The sequence below is a fragment of the Dendrobium catenatum genome, unplaced genomic scaffold (assembly GCF_001605985.2).
Source record: "Dendrobium catenatum unplaced genomic scaffold, ASM160598v2 fragScaff_scaffold_1338, whole genome shotgun sequence".
Classification (NCBI taxonomy): domain Eukaryota; kingdom Viridiplantae; phylum Streptophyta; class Magnoliopsida; order Asparagales; family Orchidaceae; genus Dendrobium; species Dendrobium catenatum.
In genome coordinates this window covers 877,704-902,498 of record NW_021319800.1, presented here as the reverse complement: position 1 = coordinate 902,498, position 24,795 = coordinate 877,704, and the positions used below count along the sequence as shown (strand labels likewise).

The 24,795-nt window shown below is 37.1% G+C and overlaps 1 protein-coding gene across 5 annotated transcripts in view; it reads right to left on the bottom strand.

Moving 5' to 3' along the window:
• Nucleotides 1-24,795, bottom strand: part of LOC110115076 — a 30,055-nt gene that overhangs the window by 2,138 nt on the left and 3,122 nt on the right. For 3 of the 5 annotated variants that reach the window (XM_020848202.2, XM_020848203.2, XM_020848204.2), the window contains exons 3-8: nt 20,764-21,403; nt 20,511-20,594; nt 8,925-9,065; nt 2,050-2,147; nt 270-366; nt 50-151 (exon numbers count right to left, since the gene is read on the bottom strand). In XM_020848202.2, the coding sequence (XP_020703861.1) occupies nt 50-151; nt 270-366; nt 2,050-2,147; nt 8,925-9,065; nt 20,511-20,594; nt 20,764-21,403 (1,162 nt within the window). The remainder of the gene's footprint in view (nt 1-49; nt 152-269; nt 367-2,049; nt 2,148-8,924; nt 9,066-20,510; nt 20,595-20,763; nt 21,404-24,795) is intronic. The other 2 variants (XM_020848205.2, XM_020848206.2) reach the window with 2 other exon arrangements.

The window sequence follows — 24,795 nt, the reverse complement described above, 5'->3', positions numbered from 1 at the left end:
GCAAAACTAACATGCAAGATTCAGGTGAAAAGAAGGAAAAACCGCTTACATCTTTGTGGAATTTATGCAAGCATGGCAAATGACGGATGGCATCACCAACAACAGGAGTCTCAAGGCAAACGGCACAAGCTTCTTCAGAATCAGTATTCTGTTGCTCAAATAAATAAATAAAAACGATATCAACGTTAACATCTGGAGCCAAAGCGACCAGAAGACCACTTTTGATACCTCACTATCAAAGAATTAACTCAGCAGGATAAATATTGAACCTGGATTACTGATTGAGGCAAGCTGTTTATCTGCCTCTCAGATGCACCAACATTGTGGTTGTTCTCGTCAAGAGCCAATAACATCTCATAATCATCCCTATAAACAACACAAGCTGATGCCTATTAATATCTTTTTTATGAAATCATTAAAAAAACCATTTAATAAATAGTTTCTTCATGTTAACCAGTAAAGATGAAATAAAATGTATGAGGGCATACTGTTATAGACTTATAGTCTTATAGAGGATGGATGACCATTAAATAACTACAAATGGTTCATAATAACACCTCAGAATTCCGCATAACTACAATATATGCCATATATATCGATGAATACATAGTGTTATAAGAATACTTTCAATGTTCTAACTTTGTTCAGAAAATGCTTCCCCATTTCCAATCACAGTTGTAAAACAGTACAAAGAAAGCAATTAAAATGCTTCATATGCAGGCTTGACTGAGAAGAATGGTGCACTCTCCTAATAAAGGTTCAAAGTAAAGCTGCAGCAAAGAGTGAGGAAAAAAAAATCAACATTAGATTCTACAAAGCTCGAGCCCGGTCAACTATGATGTGAAAATTTTCTAAACAGCAAGGGAAGTTGAGGTATCCACAACAATATGAAAATAAACTAGTTAGAGAATTAGTAAAATGAGTTTCACCAAGAAAAAGGAGAAACAGATGAACAGTTAATCTCTTGTTCTGAGCTTCATTTTCCCAAGTCCTTTACCTTCAAAGAAGTCAACAGAGTCCGAGTGAATTTTTAAATTGAGCCTTCGTTTGGGACTGTTTTCTTATTGCTTCTTAAAGTAGCTTTATATTATAAAAATTTTATTTGTTGTACTAAAAAACTGCTTTAAGAAGCAGGAATAAAGCCGTTCCAAACGAAACCTGAATCATGATAAAGTGAGATATCATACTTAAACACCATACATTTTGTTCCAAAGACAATAGCCAGGCAGCACAATATTCAAAATCAAGTCCCATAATCACAAAAATCACCCATATCCCAGCAATTTAAGGATTTCAAAATGATATGAAGACATAGTCACCTGCTTCCAATTCAATAAGTATATCTGTACTCAATAATTTACGCTTAACATAGCACCAAAAGAGAGTTTACCCAATCATTTAAAATAAACTACTTCACGTCCACCAGCCATGTCCCAATCACACCGAAAGGCTTAAATTAGGACTTGGTATGTTATGCATTCAAGTAGCTATATTCTGAATTTTGTAAAATTTCTATTCAAAAATATTTTTGTTCATTCAAACTATCGCTGTGGTTTCTTATGGTTGAATATCACGCACAAAATGTAGATATGCGTTATTGATTACTCTGTACCATTCTCATTGAAGAAAGTTTGCATGGGAATAATATTCTTTCGAGAGTTCATGTGCATTCACTGTTTTCATTTATAAGTGTGCCTTTCCATGCTATCTCGTGGTTGTAGAAAGAGACTTCCGATTGGAATGAGATTTGTTTGTCTCTTTTTTCTTTAAATATTGCAGGTATCGAAAAGCTCTGAACTGAGATTGGAAATCCAGGTCATTTCTTTTTCAATTCTCAAATAAGATTTCTCCTGCAAATATACGGGCCACCTACGAGCACAAGCAGACTTATCTGATAGAGACAGATATGCGGCTAGGATAATAAATATAAAGAACAGTTAATAATTTCATTTTCACAAGACAAATATAATGCATAATTACCCAAGAAATTAAAATGTCATAACAGCACCGGAAGAAATATAGAGTATGCCATAAATATAAGCAACTTACTCATTAAAATCACGTTGGAAGCCAAGAAAATGATCAGGAGTTTCCATGTCATTACCATGTTCAAATGCTGCTTCAAGTGCTTCAAGAAAGTCGAGCCTCTAGAAATTAAAAAGATGATATTTTAATCAAGCGAAAGCTTAAACATAGCAATTATGCTAATGATTTTCCATCATTAACCAAATGGATAACAAAGCTCATAAAGAAAAATGTTAAATGGAAAATAATGATATGGTTAACAGAAGTGATACTAAACTCTGACCAAACAATAAGAAGGAACCCTTAAGAACTGAGAGTTAAAGAAAGTAACAAGTTTATAGCAGGATCAGCAATAGCTCAGAAACAATAAAACAAGCATCTATTTTAAATCTAATAAGCATGAAATGTTATTGCTGATTGTTTGCCAATTAAATAGTTTTTTGGGATATAAATTGTTCATTTAGGCTGCTGGTAAAGTTTGGTATGGGAGGGTGGCGTTTAATGTACTAAACTGATAATTGTGGATTCATGATCAACCATATCATGCTTGCTTTTCTTTAGCTTCCCTCACTTCCAGGGAACACAAAAAAGTCAACCAATTCAAGAACATATTTCCAAATGTGATTAAAAATTGAAAAGAGCTCAAGGAACGCTTGTGAAGGTAGTGGGTCTCCTCGCTATCATCATGCAGGTGAGCTATTTAGTGTGTATCAGCACATACATGGTACCATGTGTGCCACCACAAACGTATCCTTCAAAAAAAATTACAGAACTCCAACAGCAAAGCTAGGCAATTATCAAAAGGCAAATATCAATAAAGAATCAAAACATAAGGCTGTTATCAATGCATTACATAATATGTATCAAGACAATTATAGATTATTTTAGTGGTTTTGCATTATTTCTAGAATATTTATATATTTATTGTTCTATTTAGTTTTCATGAAAAGAAATGATGAGAATTATCCCTTCACGAGGTCTACCTTTTTTTATTTAGATGATTAAATTTATCTATTTGTTAGAGTTTATCCTTGATTTAAATTTATATTAGTTTGAATTATTCATATAACTCTATTCCTATAAAAAGGGATAATAAAAGGAATCCGTGTTTTTCCCCTTGATTAGCTCTTTCTCTCTATCCTCATCCCTCCCACAACACTCTCTACTAATGCAATTTCAGATTCAGTACTAATCCAACGACTCTCTGTATCTTACTCTTCTGATTCTTCAATCCCTAAAACCCTCGAAATTCCTATCAGCTGTCAAATCATACCTAATCTCTCACATCCAAATGGTAGACTTCAAGAAGCTAAAATCAAATGCAAATTCAATATAAAGGATCTATAAACAATGGCGCATAATCAAGATACCATCAAAAGTTTCCTGACTCTACATCAGTTTCGTTATCAAAGCAATATTCCAAGGATTATTCACCATATACATTGCCTGTTCCGCATGTTTCAAATTTGTTGCTTGCTTCCCTGCCAAAAATACTGGTCAAGTTCATGTTATCACTACCATATGGCAATGAGATCCTCTTACCTAGCTGTGATCTAAGAAAATTGCATAAGATCCAAAGCCTCTAGATTGTCTTTCCTTTATTCAGACTACGCATGCTCATAATTTGAGAGCGATTCATGAACCAATTCCACCACCATCTCCTCTGCATGACTTTTCATGGGAAGAGTTTTAACATCCAGATAGAGTAAATGTGGTACAAGACAAACTAAAACTAGATTGTATTATTTTAGCAATTTTGGATTATTCCTAGCATTTTATTTTTTTTATTGGATTAAGTTTTCAGAAAAGAAATATTTAGAAATATCCTTTTCATTAGTATTATTTTTATTTTATTGTGATATGATTTATATATGTTTAGGAATTACTTATATTTAAATTTAAATTAATTTGAATTATTCATCAAACCTATATTTATAAATAAGGATACAATTGCATTTATAGTTATCTTATGAATAAATTGAAAGAAACCCTCCTTACAATGTTACCCAATTTTTAATTTGGTTAAAAAAAAAAACTTAAGCTCAATTTGTAATAGCTTTCAACTGACTATTTCTGCTTCCTGGAACAACAGAAGCAATTCTAAGATGTTTGGTGTAACTATGAGCAAAACATTTAGACGCATGAAAGCTGATAAGTAGCTTTCTAGGAACGGAATTTATAATAGAATACCAAAAAAATTAGTTTTATAGATTTTAGCTTTTCTAGCTTATCACATAATTAATTAATATACAAATTCCAGTTAGGATAAATATTATAATTATAATTATATTGAACTCATTGATTCTTGTCATATTATTAATAGATTTTCAGTAGAAAAAATTACTATATACTTTTCAAGCCATTCTTATTATGTATGTTAAAGTGGTCTCCCTCCTTTAACTCATATATGGACCCTCCAATGACTCCGGTCTAAATTTCTTTCTATTGGCTTCAGGATCACTATTTCAATTACTTTATATTATATTCCTTGGATTCTATCTTTGACAAACCCTTATGACTTATGAGTTGATGCTACAACCGCTTTTCTCTTAAAATCATCTCTGATAAGGGTTTTGGTGGAAATGGATATTACAATGCCTTTAAAAAGAAAGGTTTGAATTGTCTCCTCTTTTTGAGGTTATTGGCAACATGTTTTTGAAACCAGTCCTTTGTACTACATTCCCAGTAAAATATTTGGGCATAAGTACTTTGATTACTTCTAAGCTCATCCGAATTTGAGAAAATCACAAGTTAGTGATCCTAACAGCCAGAGTAAGGAGAGCATTCAAATGATTCAAATCTATCCGCATTAGTAGTGGATGTAATTCCACCATCAATTCAAAAATGCAAATAAAATCTAAAACGAATTCTGGATGATAATGTGAAATCGGGGCATTTTGAGTCTCCCCTTCTTGAACTAAGCATGAAGAAGGATATTTTAATTACATCAGTATAGACCCTTCATATGAGTTAGCCCCTCCTTCCCTTCCTAATATTGAGGATGTCAAGGCCTCAGACTCCAAGCAACTTTCTGATTCAGATGATAGTTTACCAAGTATTGATGGCCAAGTTGCTAGGCGATTACATATCATCTTTTCAAGGAGACAAAGAAATAAGAAAAAAATTTATCATCATTATCCATTACTCACTTGGCTACAAGCAAAGGACCACAATTGGCTACAAGCAAAGGACCACACTTTGCTACAAGCAAAGGGCCATAAATGAGAGCTCTCTATGGATATATTCTATTGGATGGATATTTTCATCATTAGCATCATGTTAACATAAATTGAGTTTTTTCTATCTATTATTAACCTCAGTACCATCTTGAAACTAATTTGATTGAATAAAGTGAAAATGGTGGACAAAAAACTCAATATCATGCAAGTACGGTTCAAAACGTGGCACACATATCAAACAACTCAAATGTTGCATGTTTCACAAAATAGAATGTGTCAACAAATCCAATTAACTAGCAAAAGATGCTCATATTTCTGGGTCGCCACACGAGAAAAATACAAAAAATTTACCAGCACGTGAGACAAACACAAGCAACAAGAAATTGCATGAAGGTCAATTCACGCATTAATATTATCTATTGGTAATCTAATTAAATTTAATTAAAAATTTTTAAATCAATTCCCCAACTCAACCTTCTCCCTTTCCATTAGAAATCTCAAATGTCGCACCTCCCATTTAAAGGATTATAGTCCTTCCTCATGTAGTCCCATCTAGCCATAATAACTGAAAAAAAAATCTAAAACGAAAACATACTCTTTGTTTCTCTATTTCGGCCCATACAAAGCTCTCCTTCCCACGCTCTCTATCTGCCTCTCATTCTCTCCATCAAGCCCAAACAACCCAAGTTCCCTATCTCTCGATCCTCTTCTCATCCTTGCTTAGCCTCACAATCACCTAGTCAGATCGATTCTCCCTCTATGCTCTTACCAACATCCCTGAACCCATGACAACAAAACAGTGAGAAAATTGAGGCAAAGATTCATTGGCAAAGGGCATTGACATAACCAATGGAACGTAAAGGAGTACATGAAGAGTACCATTTTAAGCTTTCTCTCTCCTAATGCAACCTTCTTCATCTTTCTCTAGTTCACTTGCACAACTCTAATGGGTGGTCCACTCACAAGTCATAATAGACAAATTCAACTTACTTTCTCTCTCTTAACACAAATTTTCATATGTTGATTGATGTGAAACGTATTAGCATGGATGATTAAATTAAGGAAGTTTGCACGCTTAAATATTAGAGAACAATAATTATAAGCTTTCTCTTGATGATAAACGACAAAATAAAAATGATAAGGTGATAAAATAGCTTTGGTCTAAACACATGCGAGAGGTTGAGATCATTAAATAGTCAAATAAATCTTACTTTGCATACATGAGTGGTTTCAACGAGAAATTCCAAACTAACAATAAGATTAGGCTATGACAGATCCCTCACACAACTCTTCTAATTACTAGGCTTTAGCGGTGAAGAGCTTGACATGAACCTTGTGAGTCAAAATATAACCACAACTGAAAATAAACTAGGAAAATAGGAAACTTGGGGAAGAGTTCACCATCGTCAAAATTCTTAGATGAATTTGAGTAGCAAGGGAGAAGATCCGGAGTCCGGTGGCTGAATTTGAAGAAGCCCACAGGTAGTGGGACTTACGACTCCAATTAGGAGTTGCCATGATAGTGGGACTTACGGCCTTTTTTAGAGGTAGCCCGAGGATTTGATTTGGAATGGGGCTAACTGCTCTATTTATGAGTTGCCCAAAGATGGGTCTTACAACCTAGCTCTATAGCGAGGCCGTCCGAGAATTTTAATTATTTGGGTAGGACTTATGGCTTCCCTTAGGAAGTAGCCTGAAAAGCGGGTCTTACAACTTAATCATTTTGACTAAGAAGCCCACAGGTTTAAATTTGATTGTTCAGGATTTAAGATCATTGCTATTTATTTAACAATTTTCTTAAGATGTGGGTCTTACGACTTCACTTAAAAGTAGCCCGTTAATTTGTTTAGTTTGGGGCTTACGGCTACAATTAGGAGTTGCCCGTTAATTTATTTAGTTTGGGGCTTATGGCTCCAATTAGGAGTTGCCAGAAGAATTTTGGTTAGATAGGTCTTATGGCTTCCTTAGAAGTTGCCTAACGGTGGGTCTTACAACCTAGCCCTGTAAGCTAAGTGGCCCGAGTTGTGGGTCTTATAACCAAGCCCTATAGACTAGGATGCTCGGGTGAGGGGTTTAGGTTTGTGTCATCACCTAAACATTTCCCTCAAATGTCAGACTTATGGCTTCTATTAGAAGTGGCCGGGTAGTTTTAATTAGGGATTAGGAGTTAGGTCAACTTTAACCTAAAATTTTTCCTTAAGGTCGAGCTTATGACTTTCCTACGAAAATTGCCGGGTAGTGGGTCTTACAACCTAATTCTTATAAATCAAGCTGCCCAAAGATTTTGAATTTGATTGTGTGTTTGTTGAGAATATGTTAGTTGTTTAGGATTTGTTACTTAGAGAGTTTGGAAGATTTGTGAGTTGGTCTGAATTTGGGGTTTTGACACTTTATTAGTGTTTTAGTCGTTCTGTGCTCGTAGTCTCTTTTATACTACAGTAGTTCACTTCTTTACCCGTCTTTTCAGCACGTTACACTATTAGCTTCTTTCTTGCTTTCCAGTACTTCATTCTAAATGTCGTAGCTTATGTTTCTCAGCATTTATTGAATTTATTTATGATGTACTGACTCATGTTTTGTTTGTTTGTAGGCAAGTGGTGCTTGCAGCAGTTCAGGGGATAGAATCCACAAGTAGTTGTAGGAGCTCGTACAGGAGAACTTGCAGAGGAGTTCAGTTTGAAAGTTTTGTAGAGCAATTTGTACAAGAGATTTGGAGAGTTAGCAATCAAAGTTGTACATGTCATTTAGTGGAAACTTCTCTTCCTCCTTCATTTTATTGCATTTGTTTTATAATTGCTCTAATTAACCATTAAATTTTAGTATTCTCAAATTTTAATTGATAGCTCTTGAATACAAACCATTCTAAATTTTTTTTGTAAAAATTTGATCTCACATTTTAAAATTCCTAAGTCCAGAATTTTCATTTAAAATGTTCACATATTTATAAAAATTTTTGGATTTTCAAATGCTCTCGGATTTAAATTGCTCGTATTTTAAACAGATCGTGAATTTTATCTAATTAATTAATCAATCAATTTTTTTATTGAATAATTTTAATCAAATTTTTTTACTGATTAATTAAAAATTCAAATTTAATTGCTATAAAATTGTTCCAAAAGGTTTTATATTTTTATTGAAATTTTGGCAACCTCCCGGCATCACCTCCCCACCGAGGGAGAAATCGGGACGGCACTGTCGTAATTCTTCCTACCCTGACCTAAGGTCAACGGCGTAGGGTCTTTGATTTCAAACCATCTCACCAGGATCTAAGATCGACTGCGTGGGGTCTTCATTTTAGAACTATCCCGGCCATATCTAAGATACAACGGCCCAGATCTGCCCGGATTAAAAATCAACGGCGCAGGTCATTGATTTCAAACCATCCCGGTCGGCATGCTGCTTTGATTTTTTTTTTTTTTTGTTCTAAAATTTTTTTAAGTCAACAGTCGTGTAGGATAAGAAAGTCACAAGTTATATAGCATAAATTAAGCAATACAAAAAACATGCTTAAACAACAATTGATACAATGTGATTTCATGGTGGAATTACTGGCATTCTTGTACAAAATGTTAGATAAGAGTAAAAACATTTATATGTGCTTGTAGAAAAGAAAAGAAAAAAACTCATTGCACAAGAAATTCTACATAGCATACAATTTTTTTAGAAATGAAAATTCTATAAAACATTACTGATTAAAAAAATAATAAAAGACAAAGTTACCTCTTCCAAACTCATGGTAGGCCTGCTAATGTTTCTCCTTATACGGCCAGTTCTATTTTCTGTTCGAGCTCGGGCCGTCATCCTCGTAGATGGATGACGAAATATTGGTCTCCCCAATAAAGTAGGACGTAACGCCTCCCTCTGAATATCATAATAATAGAAGAATACACGATTAAAAACATAAAATATGTAGCATTTAAGTTTTTCTAAAATGAATTGAAATCGGCCTCTATTGTAATAAAAACATTTCAAATTGCATAAAAGCAAAAACAAATGTAGATTAACCTCCTCTAATGAAGCACTGCCTCCATAGTGCCCAAACATTCAAGCATGACAACTATAGACACCAACTAAATGCCTTAAAGCCTTAAAAAAAGATTCATTATCAAAAGGAGAGCACCTTAATGACGCCTTTGCTTGGTATCCCGGTATAAAGCACCTCATGAAGGTAACATTCTAATCTCTGATGATTTTCTAAAATATTTTCACTTTTTTGTCTTTTTTTCTGACATATCATGAGCAAGTCATATTAAATATAGAAAACAATATGATTTTACTCCATAAAATATGTTCTTCTTCAAAAGCATCTTTCAGTCATGGATCACATTTATGACTCGCATTTAAGGGAGTTAAATAGGTAGGGCTACCATTTAACCCATGTAAATGACAATGTTAAGCACCAATATATTCACTGGGATCTAAATATACAGAAACAATTTGACGATTGGGTCAAGAACTCGGAAGAACAAGTTAAAGACACTAATAAACATATTCGGCTATCACTGAAGAGGAAGGAAGCCAAACAAAACAAAGGACTCCTCTTTAGCAACTGCCTCAAGCACTTGCCCTCGATTCAGCAGTTTGAACTCATGCTGAAGCCTTTTTATTAAATAAATAGTTCTATTTTTTTTTAGTACATGGCCGACCAGTCCAGCACTCATGCAAATCCGTTCAACCAGCCAAATTAGGCTTTTAAATAGTCCAAACTGCTGTAATTTATGGATAGAAAATAAACTTCTATATTCTTCTCTTTTCCATTTTTTGCTCTCAAGGAGTTTAAATCTACTCGAAAGGTGTCCTACCCTTCTTGATCCATCAAGAAGCATAACAACCTGTACTTCCGTTAAATTAGGATGAAGAATACAGGTTTGGCAAAAACCTTGCGCTCTATGTAAACCAATAAAGAATTTCAATTTTCTGAAATTTGGAAATCCCTTCAACAAGCTAATGTCCAATTCGCTTCAATCTGCACAACCTTACAGCAATTCCAACTATTTATGGACTCTGTCAACAAGTGCCTCAACAACTAGTGCACTGACCGGCCACTTCCTCCTATCCATCAAGAAACCCTTTCATTCGTCGGCCTCCTAGGATAAGCCACCCAATTTCCCTCACAACAACACAGTTGTCCCCTATAGGTTTACCCTTCCTTAAATCAATGAAAATTGAACTCCCTCACTTTAATGGATTCGATGTGGATACATGGATCTATAAAGCACATGAGTATTTCAATTTTCATAATACTACGAATTGTTTTCATGTTCAAATTGCATCTTTTCTTCTTGACGGCCCAGCCAAATGGATACAAATGAAAGATCAAAACTCTTCTTGGCTCGAATGCATGCTATCATTACAACAATAATTTGGTTTCTTCTTATAAAGATTTACATGGAAACCTCTCTAAATTAACCCAACAATCTTTTTCTCTTGAATAGCAAATGACTTTTGAAAATCTTGCTTTCAAGGTTCCAAATTCTTGTTGGAGGCTAGAAATAAAATAACTAATATTCAATATTTCTTTTCCCTCCCCTCCTCACATTGGTGCAAACCCAATCCTTTTCTCATGCCAACCTCTCCACCAACCTTCGACTACCCTTCCACCCCCACTCTACCTACAACATCGACTACCAATAAACCATCCACAAACCCTATTCACAAACTTGCACCAACGAAAATCCAATTTCATCATGAAAAAAGACTTTGTTTGAACTGTGATGCCAAATTTGAGCCCCAACACTGCTACCCTAATAAATTTTATCTCTTACTTGGAATGGATGGCCCATAATGGTCAGGGATCCAATTTCTTCTAATATTGAACATCTATCCCAGGAAATCAACTTAAATGCTTTGGCCAGCAAATTCAATCTTGGTTCTTTTCCCTCAATCATTAAGGATCATCCTACATAATTATAACAATCTTGATATGCAATTTTCTGATTAAAATTATCATATTACGCTATTCGATGAACCTCAATTGTTAGCCGATCCTATCTCTTTCCATCAGTTCCAAGCTTGTTATCACGTTCTCTCTTGGTACAAATTTTCACTATTTGCTTAGACAGATGCTTAACCATTTTAAAATCCTTTGGAAGGAAACCTTGCCTCCATTACAAACAAATTACCATGCTCCATTTCCAAATTGTTGTGGCAATTTAAACAATTGATAATCGTATTAATCTTCCAACACTATCAAAAACAATTAACATATGCCCTTAAATGTAACAATTTGGGATTATTCATCACAGTCATAGTCATTCTTCTGGCCATGTGTTTTTTGTTAAAAAATGTGATGGAATTTGGCATTTTTGTGTCGATTATAGAACCCTCAAGGCATTGACTATCAAAGATAAATTTTCTATTCCGACAGTAGACAAACTCTTAAATGAATCATAGGAACCCTCTCTTTTCTCTAAGCATGATCTTCATTCGAGCTATCATCAATATAGTATGCACCCAAAAAACATTCATAAAACTATTTTTTGTACTCACATTGGTCATTTGAATTCCTAGTTATGCCTTTTGGCCCAACGAATGTGTTGTATACTTTTCAATCTTTAATGAATCAAGTTTTCAATTTTTATCTTTGCAAGTTTGTTATCATATTTTTTTTATGATATCCTGATATATTATCCTGCTCTAGATCTAAATTATATCTTCATATTGTCTTTCACTGCTTATTGGCAAATCAACTACTTTTTTATTAAACAAATGCCAATTATGTCAATCCTCGATTGAATATATTGGTCGTATTGTCTCTTTTGGTACCATCCAAGCTGATCTCAAAAAACTTGCTACGACATCAACCCTATCTTAACCTTACCAGATTTCACAAAACCCTTCATTATTAAGAAAGATGCTTCTAATGTTGGTATTGCCGTACTGGTGCTATTTTGTTATAAAATAATCATCCAATTTCTTTCTTTATCTCAATCATCCACTTATTTGAAAGAATTATATACATATTAGACACTAAACTTGTTATAATCATCCAATTTCTTTCTTTATCTCAGTCAATAGAAGCGGTTTGTAAATGGGGTCAACACATATTAGACACTAAACTTGTAATACATACTGATAATAAAAGGTTTCACAAACTCCAAACACAAATCCCTTAAACTCTGGATCAACAATATTACATTCTTAAACTTTAAAGTTTCATTTTCGCATTTAATATAAATAGGGTCAAAAAAATACAGTTGAGAAGTCTTCATCACTATTTCTAGATATCAATGAGTCACAAACACCTCCTCTCATTTTCTCTTTTTTTTCATTAAGTACAATTTTTTCTTTTTTCCTTCTTCAATGAGTTGAAGTAGGAAACACTACCTCCCTGGATATACTTCAAATTACTTTACAACTAACTAAGAGCCACGAATTATCAAATCAAGAACAACATTCTTTACTACAAATGATGCATTTTATATCAGTAAAACTTCTACCCTAAGAAATCAATTGCTTGCTAAATAACATTTTACACCTCTTGCAAGTCATCAGGGCACCCTTAAAACCATCAAACAGATTTCCGCATATTCCTACTCGCCTGGCCTTCATAAATCCTCTACAATGGCACCCTTTGGTCTTCTGTCTCCTCTTCCCATACCCATGCAACTTTGGGAGAATTTATCCATGAACTTCATCACTAGCATGTCAAATTCCAAAGGCTAAATTGCTATTCTGATCGACAATTATTGTCCATCCTAGGGTGTAAGTGAGCCAAGCCGGCTCAAACTCAACTCAATAACGAGCTCGTGAGTTCGAGCTCGAGTTCAAGCTTGATGAGGCTCGACTCGCAAGTTCGCGAGTAAGCTTGAATGACTATTAGGAATATTTAAATAATTATTATTTTATTAAATTTGAATGTTTACAAAACCTAGCCTCCTCCCCACCTATCCAAGCCGTCCCCACCCCTCTCCCTCCTATTCAAGCCGCCTGCCTCCCTCTCCACCACCCTTTTCTCTATTTTTGTCTTCTTCCTTGTGTTCTCTCCTCCTCATGCTTATGGTGCATGGCCGATCCTGAGGTCGATCACGACTTCGCTTACAACGACTGAGGGGAAATCGACATCCTCATCTCCCCCTTCTACAAGCCTGATCGGGAATATGACGAATCGGTGGAAAGATACGTCAAGCGCATCCTCTACTGCTTAGCGAAGATGATCGATCTCCAAAAACCTAAGACGCCTTGGCTTCTCATTGGGAGATCTACCCCTTCTCTGTCCGTGGCTACCTCTCCATCAACAAAGACCTTCGGTACCATCTTGCTAGTGGCAGTTTCTCTCATCGTATGCTTCGTCTTCATCCGCTAAAGCCTAAGAGTGATTGAGTGAGTAGGACCTCTAAGTGACCATGTCTTGATGTTACGCTGTGGATTCTTGATTACTTGCTATTAGTACTACTATTTAATTTTGTTGTTATTGCAACGGTCTTGCTAACCTCTTGTAACGGCTTACCATTATCTAATATTCCAACCAAAAGTTCTAAGAATTTAACTTGATTGAAGCATGAGTTACTAATTAGCAATGCGCAAATTCAATCTTTATTGTTACAATCCCAAAGCAACTCTTCGCATGTTTGTTTTACATCATATTTTGGTATCAGAGCATGGTAAGCATGTTGTGCATGTGCTAGAAGTTCCTAGGAGTCTTGATTAACCGTTCATAAGCTTGTTTGCAAGCATACCATTGCATATTAAATTTTTATTCTCTGTTTTGCTTGCAGTCCTTTATTTTCCTGCACTGTTTACTTCATTTTAGTGAGTATACATCATTGTTTAGGTGCTGTCCCTACTTTAGTTTGCTGTCCAAACTGTCCCCGCTCTGTTTAGTGACCTTTTTGGTGAGTTTAACTTGGTGTTTAGGCGCTGCCATTGCTCTAGGGACCTTCCTACTTACTTCACCCACTTAAATCCTTGCTCTAGTTTGCTGTCCATGCAAAAACTGCACCAAATAAGGGATGGACAGTTATTTTTGCCTTAGGAGCTTAGACTTTAGCGTCTAGGTGCTGTCCTTTAACCCATTACCTCCCCTAGTGTCCCCTAACTACTATACATGGATCCGGAACACATTCAAGCAACCTTAGACCTAATTGTGGGCCAACTTGGAACAGTTACTCAACAAATTAGGAATACCCAAACTGACTTAGCCGATTTTAGACGCCAAACGGGTGAGAGGCTTGATAATATTGAGCAGATAGGAAACCCATCAATCTACACCCCCTCTAGACCCCATTCTCCTTATGACGATGATAACCGAACTGATTATGGACCTCCTAGAGATCACTATCGACCCAATCAAGAACCTGTAGGACGTGACACTCCTTGGAGAGATAACGATGCCCAATTTCTTAAGAATATTCGTATAGATGCCCCGTCCTTCGATGGAACATTAGACCCCCAAGTTTTCATAAATTGGCTCAAAGGGATAGACAGTTATTTTAGATGGTATAACATTTCTGAGGAACGAAAAGTTAGGTTTGCATAGATGAAATTAACGGGTAGAGCTTATCAATACTGGACGAACATTGAACATATGCGCGAAACTAGAGGAAAATACCCTGTGACTGACTGGGGAATGATCCGCTGTAATTGGGAAGAGACCACCATTCCTGCCCAACTTCTGTCAATGTTTAGAGTTGTACTAAGAGAAGATCTTCGGAATGAGCTTTTTACCATAGTGAACAATTTTGAAGCCGCTTGTAGTCTTGTACTAGATTTAGAAGAATCTAGGAACCACGCCTCTAGAAACAAAGACCCTCATCCTAACCCGTTCAAATCCTCCTCTAGCCAACCTTACAACAAACCCGTTGGACTCCCGACTAATCGACCTTCCCCTGGCCAAACCCAACCTCGCCCGGACTATAAAGGCAAAACACCGGAACGGGAAACACCCAAGACCCCTGCATGCACTAAATGTTTTCGATGCCATGGGTACGAACACATTGCCTCTCAATGCTCCAGCCCATTTAAGGTCACCATTATCGAAGAAGTCGCCGAAGAAGAGGATGAACCGGACACCGAACTAGCTCATCATATTGATGACGACGATGAGTTTTTTTGCGAGGAAGATAATGTCGTGATCCACTGCCTCCAAAAGATGGATCACTTAGACCTACAAGTCGTTAGGTGTGCCTTTTCATAACCTAAGTTAAGCGATGAATGACGAAGAACTTCGATCTTCTACATTTTCACCAAGATAGGAAACAAGAACTGCAAAGTCATAATCGACAGTGGAAGCTGTATTAATGTTGTGTCGTCTGCTATGATTTATAAACTCCACTTGAAAGCCACACCCCACCCAAACACTTACAAAGTCGCTTGGATCAATTCGACCACCTTAGAAGTGAAAGATAGGAGTCTCGTTCCTATTGAATTCGTGGGATACAAGGAGAAAATCTGGTGTGATGTGTTAACTATGGATGTTGGCCAAATCATCCTCGGCCGCCCCTGGCTGTTCGACAAAGATGTACACATTTATGGTCGATCAAACACCTGCGTGTTTGAACACGAGGGCAAGAAAATCAAACTCTTACCCACCGAGCCCAAGTCTGCCAAAGAGGATGTCAAGCCCAATTCCATTAAACCCAACACAAGCCTGAATCTATTAACTATTAAAGACTTGGGTACTGAATTAGAGGCAGGATCTCCCTTCTACGCCTTGGTAGCTCGAAAAGTGAATGCAACCCAGGAAGAGCCTGTCCCTGAAGAAGTAAAACCAATCCTTGACACCTTCGCTGACATTTTCCCTGAAGATTTGCCCAACCAACTTCCACCATTAAGGGACATCCAACATGTTATTGATTTAGTACCCTGAGCTTCCTTACCCAATCTCCCCCATTACCGCATGAACCCTGCTGAGCATGCTGAACTCAAGAGACAAGTGGATGAGCTGTTGAAACGTGAATTTATTAAGGAGAACCTTAGTCTGTGTGCTGTTCCCGCCCTTCTAACCCCCAAGAAGGATGGATCGTGGAGAATGTGTGTTGATAGTCGCGTTATCAACAAAATCACAGTTAAGTATCGCTTCCCTATCCTGCGTTTAGATGACATGTTAGATATGATGACCGAGGCGCCCCTATTTTTCAAGATCGATCTTAAAAGTGGTTACCATCAAATTAGAATTTGCCCGGGAGACGAGTGGAAAACCGCTTTTAAAACCAAGGATGGATTGTATGAATGGATGGTGATGCCTTTTGGTTTGAGTAACGCACCTAGCACTTTTATGAGAATGATGACTCAAGTCCTCAGACCATTCCTCGGAAAATTCGTAGTGGTTTAATTTGATGATATCATGATCTATAGTAATTGATGGAACAACATTTAAATCATCTGCAACAAGTTTGTGAGATTTTGAGGAAGGAACAGTTGTATGCAAATCCTAAGAAGTGCATGTTCCTAACTGATCACATCACCTTTCTTTGAATTTATCATTTCATCCCAAGGCATAGCCGCTGATCTTGAAAAGGTGCGAGCAATCAATGAGTGGCCTGAACCCAAGAACATCAGAGATGTTAGAAGTTTTAACGGATTGGCCACGTTTTATCGAAGATTCATTAGGAGTTTTAACACCATAGTGGGTCCGATAACTAACTGCTTGAAGAAATGGGAGTTTCAATGGACGACGTCTGCCTCTAAAGCCTTTGAGAAGATAAAAAGAAAAATGGTTGAAGCACCAGTCATGCGTCTGCCAGACTTTTCTAAGGTTTTTGAAGTGACTTGTGATGCATCTGGCATAGGCATAGGAGGAGTATTATCTCAGGAAGGACACCCGGTTGCCTACTTTAGTGAAAAGTTAAATGACATTAGGCAATGATACTCTACCTATGATAAGGAATTTTATGCTATCATTCAGTCCCTCGGGTATTGGAGACCTACTTGCTTCCCCAAGAGTTTGTGATTTTCTCTGACCACGAAGCCTTGCGGTATATAAACTCCCAAAAAAAACTGAACGCACGACATGGTCGTTGGGTTGAATTCCTTCAAGAGTACACCTATACGATTAGACACAAGGCAAGATTTGAAAATAAGGCAGCTGACGCCTTAAGTCGTCGGATCATGGTCACTAGGGAGATGAGGACTGAAGTAATTAGATTTGAACAAATCAAATAGGCTTACATGGACTGCCCCGATTTCAAAGAAATGTACGCATTGTTAACCAATGGGAGTGAGCGTATGATTGATGACTTCCTTTTAGAGGATGGATATTTGTTTAAGTCCCGAAGAATCTGCATCCCCAATACTTCGCTTAGAGAATTCCTTGTTTGCGAACTAGACGCGGGAGGTTTAGCAGGGCATTTTGGACAAACCAAAACCATCGCTGCTGTGGAGCACCGATTTTTCTGGCCTAGTCTTAAGCGTGATGTCAGTAGGTTAGTGAAGAGATGTCACACTTATCAGTTAGCAAAGCAACGTAAGAAAAATACTGACTTTACACACCCCTACCAGTACCCAAATGCCCATGGCAGGATGTTAGCATGGACTTTGTTTTAGGGTTACCCAAAACTGTGAGTAAGCATGACTATGTGTGTGTGGTAGTTGACCAATTCTCTAAAATGGCTCACTTCCTCCCGTGCTCCAAAACTTTCGATGCTTCTAGGATCGCCAAACTGTATTTTGACGAAATCGTTACTCCACGGGCTACCCAAGACTATTGTGTCAAACCGAGATGTTAAGTTTACGAGCTATTTCTGGAAAATCTTATGGCACAAGATGGAGACCAAACTTCAATTTTCTACTGCTTTCCATCCCCAGACAGATGGACAAACTGAGGTTGTGAATAGGAGTCTAGGAAATCTGTTAAGAACCTTAGTGGGAGAAAATATCCAGAATTGGGATTCCAATTTGTCTTTAGCTGAGTTTGCCTATAACAATTCTGTTAATCAAACTACAGGTCTAAGTCCCGCCAAGATTGTATATGGATACCAACCTAGACAGCCTATAGATTTGATCCCTATGGTAATTTCTTCTTTTATATTTTTATTTGTGTTTCCCCATCCTCCTTCCCTTCCCCACCCGCCATCCCCTTCCAAGTCCAACTCAACCAATTACTTAACCTCTCCCACCCACTTCATCCTCTAGCTCCACCACCCCAAGTCCAACCACCATCCAAACCCACCTCAACCCGACGGCAAATCCCCCTTGACCGCCGGCCACATACCCATTAATCAAGCCATTGTGATGATTTCAATCATCATAATGACTCCCTAATTTAGATCTAGCATTAAAGGAAGAAATTATTTGAATTTTGAAATTCAAAACTTTCCTTATTTGTGAAATCTAAAAAAAGTAAAGTTTTCAAAATTTAAATCCATTCGAAATTTAATTTTGGAGGATTCATTATTTTCCCGCCTAGTTGTCATATATTGTTTGGAAAGAGCTTTAACTCCCCCATGAACCCCTTCCCCTCTCACTCCATGCCGCCGGCCCCATCTATGGCTTCCCCCCCATTAATCCTCAATCAATGCCTTAATTACAATTAATTTGAAATCAAAATTCAAATGATTTCCCTCCAAATTTAATCAAAATCTGAGATTAATTTCAGATTTAGATTAAACCACACCCCCGCCCTAACCTAACCTAAGCTCTTTCAAAACCTAGCCTCCTCCCCACCTCTCCAAGCCGTCCCCACCCCTCTCCCTCCTATTCAAGCCGTCGGCCTCCCTCTCCACCACCCTTTTCTCTCTTTTTGTCTTCCTCCTTATGTTCTCTCCTCCTCATGCTTATGGTGCATGGCCGATCCTGAGGTCGATCACGGCTTCACTTACAACTACCGAGGGGAAATCGACATCCTCCTCTCCCCCTTCTACAAGCCTGACTGGGAATACGGCGAAATGGTAGAAATATAAGTCAAGCGCATCCTCTACTGCTTAGCGGAGACGATCGATCTCCAAAAACCTAAGATGCCTTGGCTTCTCATTGGGAGATCTACCCCTTCTTCGTCCGTGGCTACCTCTTCATCAACAAAAACCTTCGGTACCATCTTCCTAGTGGCAGTTTCTCTCATCGTATGCTTCATCTTCATCCGCTAAAGCCTAAGAGTTATTGAGCGAGTATGAACTCTTAAGTGACCATATCTTGATGTTACGCTGTAAGTTCTTGATTACTTGTTATTAGTACTACTATTTAATTTTGTTGTTATTGCAACGGTCTTGCTAACCTCTTGTAACGGCTTACCATTATCTAATCTTCCAACGAAAAGTTCTAAGAATTTAACTTGATTGAAGCATGAGTTACTAATCAGCAATGCGCAAATTCAATCATTATTGTTACAATCCCAAAGCAACTCTTCGCATGTTTGTTTTACATCATAACTGCTTATCATCCTTAAACAGATGGCCAAACCGAAGTCCTCAATCAATGTTTAGAGTAATATCTTCGTGCTTATACATCTACCACTCCAAGGTTGTGTTCTACCTTTCTCTATTAGGTAGAATTGTATTATAATACATCCAATCTTCCATATCGACTATATTATTAATCTCGTAGCATATCGACTTACATTACCTCCAAAAAACAATATTCATCCAGTCTTCCATATTTCAGTTCTAAAACCTTTTAAAGGTGATCTGTCGCCTGCACCCCTACTAACTTTCAGTTACAAAAATTAGCCACTCAACAATTCTAGCTTACTGCTTTATTAAACTTCACAGCCAACCTTACCGGCATGTACTTTTACAATGAACACTAACTACTCTTGAAGACGCAACATGTGAGAATTTTTCAGCGCTTTGTACTTCTTTTCCATCTCTCAACCATAAGGTTATTTTTCATGGTATTGGGAGTGTTAAGCACCAATATATTCATTTAGATCCAACTACAGTGCAAAAACAATGTAAAGATTGGGTCAAGAGCTTAGAAGAACAAGTTAAAGTAGTAATACACATATATTTGGGTTTATCACCGAAGAGGAAGGAAGCAAAACAGAACAAAGGAGCCCTCACAAGCAGCTACCGCAAACTAGCCACAAATTAATAGTTAAAGTTATATTTTAATTATCATCTTTTAAAGTCTCTTTTAAGTTTCAATTCCTTTGCAACTTTATAATCTGTATCATCTCCATTTCACTTAACTAATGACATGCATATCATATGTGTGTCATTTGATTATTTAGATTATTTCACTCAAACACACCATGTGATTGATATTTTTTTGACTCATGTTCGGCCTGTGTTGTGTCCTCCATGCGTCGGACATTATATGCTTTGATATTATAAACTGCCGTCACTCATAGCTTCTATATTAGCATGGCTATCGATGTGAATCTTTCAGTTACTATTCAAATAAATTCAAATGCATAAAAAAAATCAAGATTACCTGATGAGACTGGTTACGCCTCCTTTGAAAAGCATGAAGATCATCCTCTTCCTGCAACAATGACCACCCAATAGTCGATTCAACCTGGTCATTGTGTCATAAGGGAAATTATAGCCAACATTAAACTACCCCAAGAAGGTAGAGATTGGCAAATTTTAGATTAATAGACCGATAGAACTAAGCAATTTGGCATTAAATACAATATGAATAAATATTATAGTAGCATTTTATCAGAGAAAAATAATTAAACAACCTCTGTAGCTCCCACTGGTGGTGATTCCAGATAGAACTGCTCTTGGAGCTGGCGAGCTAGTACCTCATCTGATTCAAGTTGTATAGATCTAGCAATAGATTCATCAGAAAGTTCATGATTTTCCACTTGGGTGTTACCGTCCAATTCATCAATCTCCACAATAGGTGCTAATGAATTATCAACTTCCACTGATTTCCGACTTCTTGTTGATCGTGGAAATGAATGTTTCAAGGACGTCCGATCATATGATATCCTTGGGCTATCAACAGCTGAGTTCGAGCATTCACCGGCACTGGAATGTGTGAAGTTAATTTTCCGTTTACCTGTAAGTTGTGGAGCTTCCGAGTTCAATTTGAAACATCCTTGAACTTGGGTAATATTTTGACCAGATTGGGAGGTAGCTTCTTCAGATATGTATGTAACAGATGGAGCATATTTTGTACAACCCTTTGCAATTTCACCTCTGGAACTAGATAAATGACTAGACATATTCTCGGTCTCAGAAATACAGGCAGCATGAGAGGAAGGAAGAAGAGATGAACTTCCCTCCTGCTTATGTGTTGCTGAATATCCATCAATCTGAATCCTGCCACTGTCATAATCCATGTCTGAAATCACTTCCTTTTGAGGCATCAAGGATCTGTGAACAGAACAAGTACAGACAAAGCAAAATAATGAAAAGAATAACGTTATGTATCTATATCCACATATACACACACCTATATCTAACTAAACGCATAAGCACGTAAAAAACTCCTTAAGTTCCAAAAAAATGGATACTGTGACAATAACAAGCAAAAAATGTTACAATCTAAACCATTTTGAATAAGCAATTAAGAAACCAAGATTGTGAAAACCGGACCGGACAATGAACCGGAAGGAAATGTTTACTGTTCGATCGATCGAACTGGGGTCCAATCGAATGACGAAATAAATAATAATATTATTAAAATTTAAACATACCTAAAAGAGCAATAAGGGAGGAAGGGCTCGGACATACCAACGGCGCCCTCCATCTACTTCATTATTAGCAAGCCTTTCTTAACGTTCATTAAAAAACATGCTTGATCATCTTCTCTAGTGGTCTAGCTTAATCACTGCCTTGATATACTGAATTTTTTGCTTTCCTTTAGCAAAAATATTGGCTTTTAAGGGTAATCAAAATGGCAATTTCTTCCTCCAAATAAGCCATAAGAACTAGAATAGTGCCTTTATGAAAGCTTCAACCAACTCTATTAAACTTGGACAACAAAACAACCAATTTCTTGTGAAGAAGAATATTTAGTATGGTTTATCCTAATAGAGCTCTTTAACTTAACAAAAAAAAAAAAGAATTAGATCTTGGCAATTATCAACTCTAATAATAGTTTATCTGATGTAGAACATACATGTAAAGATGAGTTGATTAAGGAATTTGCACGTTTTAAATTTAGAGAGCAATAATAACCAAACTTATATTGATTTAACGACAAGATAAAACAATAAGGTGATAAAATAAGCTTAGGCCAAATCATATGCGTAGAAGTTAAGATCATAAAATAGTTAATTAATTTAACGTTACATAAATGGAAGGTTTTCAACAAAATACCTATGCTAACAATAAGAGTAGTCACTATGCAAGGGTCCCTTACTCAACATCCTAAATGACTATGCTTTAACGGAGGGATCAACAAGAATCTTTGCGAATCAAACTATAAACCACAATTGAAAGGTGAATTAGGAAGACATAAGAGTAGGAGAAAAAGTTTACCCAAGGGAAAGACAAGTACGGAGCTCCGGCGTGGTCGTTTGGATGCTTTGGAAATGAATGGACAGCGGCACGAGCCTCCTAGCTGTCTTGGGACAGCATTTTGGCAATCTGCAGGCCTTGGACAGCAGCCGGAGACCTTTCCAATTGGCAGGGCAGCAAAGGAAAGGTGCAGAATCCTTTGGACAGCAACTCTGACAGCAGGGACAGCAGTTTTGGGCTTGTGGGAGAAGCTGGACAGCAGTTTCACAGGCCTCAAAATTCTAAACAGCAACCACAACAGCAGGGGCAGCAACTTTGGGCTTGTGGAAGAATCTGGACAGCAGGTCCACAAGCTTCAAATCCTGATGGCAACTCAGTTCACGAAAATCAGGTCTTGGCAGATCCGTTGAAGGGAAGAAGATGGAGTTAAGAGCTTTCCTTATGGATCTCCTCCTATGAATTAAATTCAGGAATTAATTTAATTGGGGTGAGGGAATTAATGAGATGGGGATTAAGGGGATTGGAGAGAGGAAGTGGGCTAGTCATACATGGGGATTTAATTGGGGGGATTTAGAATTCCTTTTCAAACTTAGGTTGCTAATTGTGGAAAGAGAATTAGAGAGAAATCTCTAATCAATTTCAGATTTGAGAGGATTTGGGAGTTTCCAAAAATAAATCAATCTCATTAGAAAGGATTTCAAATTCAATTTAATTGGAATTGGAATTTGAAATTTGAATTCTTTTCAAAGTTAAGATGATATAAATTAGGAGAGTATTTAATTCTTTCCCACATGAGAGGTTTTATTTAAATTAGGAAAGTATTTAATTCTTTCCCACATGAGAGATTTTATTTTGGAAAGCATTAAGGAGGTGGGAACTAGGAGGGGCCGGCGGCACCAAGGGGAATTGGGGGAAATTTTTTAATGGCTTGCCTCTTTGGGAATTCCAAATCAAGGAGGGGAAATTAATTCCAACCCAATTCAAATTTGATTTAGATTTGATTGGATAAGTTTCCTAAAATAGAACTTTATTTTAGGAAACAATTCGAATTTCAAATCTTGATTGGTTGATTGGGATGAAAGCTTTCCCAAAATGATTTGTATGGAAAATGAAAGAAGTAGTGGAGAGATTTGAAATTTGGAGGCAAGAGGGAGATGGGGTGGTTGGCAGCTAGGCTAGGATTAGGGTTAGGGTTTGTGGGTTTTGGAGGCGTGGTGGTGGGAATTAAGTGGATCAACCCATCGGTGAATAGGTGGGAAGGGGAAGGAGTGTTGGTCGGCGGTGGGGCTTGGGCTTGAAGTGGAGGCCGGCAGTTTTGGGTTTGGAAAACCCTAAGTCAACGGCAAGGGGAAAGGGGAGGATGAAAGAAAGGATGAAGAATAACAAGAAAGCCACGAACCCGGACTCTTCCAAGGTTAGTGGGTGATCCTCTTGCCCTTCACCAAGGGACTGGACCAAAGTTCTCTCTTAGAAATCTCACAACTCTCCACAGAAACACGTGTAGGAATTTTTAATTATAATTTATTCATTAACTTCATAAGAGGGAAAAGAAGGCTATAAATAGGCCCTCATACAAGAACAAAACAAAAGACCAAATTACCCCCTTGGGGTTACATGCATCTAGTCCTCAAGTGAGGGTAAAAGTGGAAAAGGACACTAATAATAAAATGCAATATATCAATCAGAAATAAAGAGATGCGCTCGTAGCCGTAGATCATCGTCCTTGTCGCTGATACACTTTTCCATGATCTGATGTCCGCATCATTATCATTAGCTTTTATTCACTTCAGATTTCGTAATTGATCATAAGTGTTCAACACCAAATGCCACTAAATAGTGAACTTGCTAAACTCGATGTTAGGTAATTTTATTTCAAGACTAGGATTAATAACTCAAATTAAAGATATGAAACATCTGGTCATCAAATCCAAAGTGGAACTATGTCAAATTAGTAGCCCAAAGATGCTGTGGACATTGAGGATCCTTCAATATTGTCATGAATTGTGGGGGGGGGGGGGGGGGGGGGGGGGTGTAAGAGTTCAAATATTAAATTGAGCAAATTACTAAATGTTGGACGCTTTACAAATGTAAGTTCACTAAGCTAAACAAGCTAACAATGAGTCTAAGTAAACTTTTAAGTATTCACTCCAAAGACATCAATTTTGGGTGGATCAAATTCTAAGAGTATTCTTAGAAATTAATGCATAAGATGTGAACTCCTACTTTAAATACTTCTCCATAAGCATCTCCCTTCATTCATCTCTCCCACTCAATGAAAATTATATACAAGAAATTCATAGGGG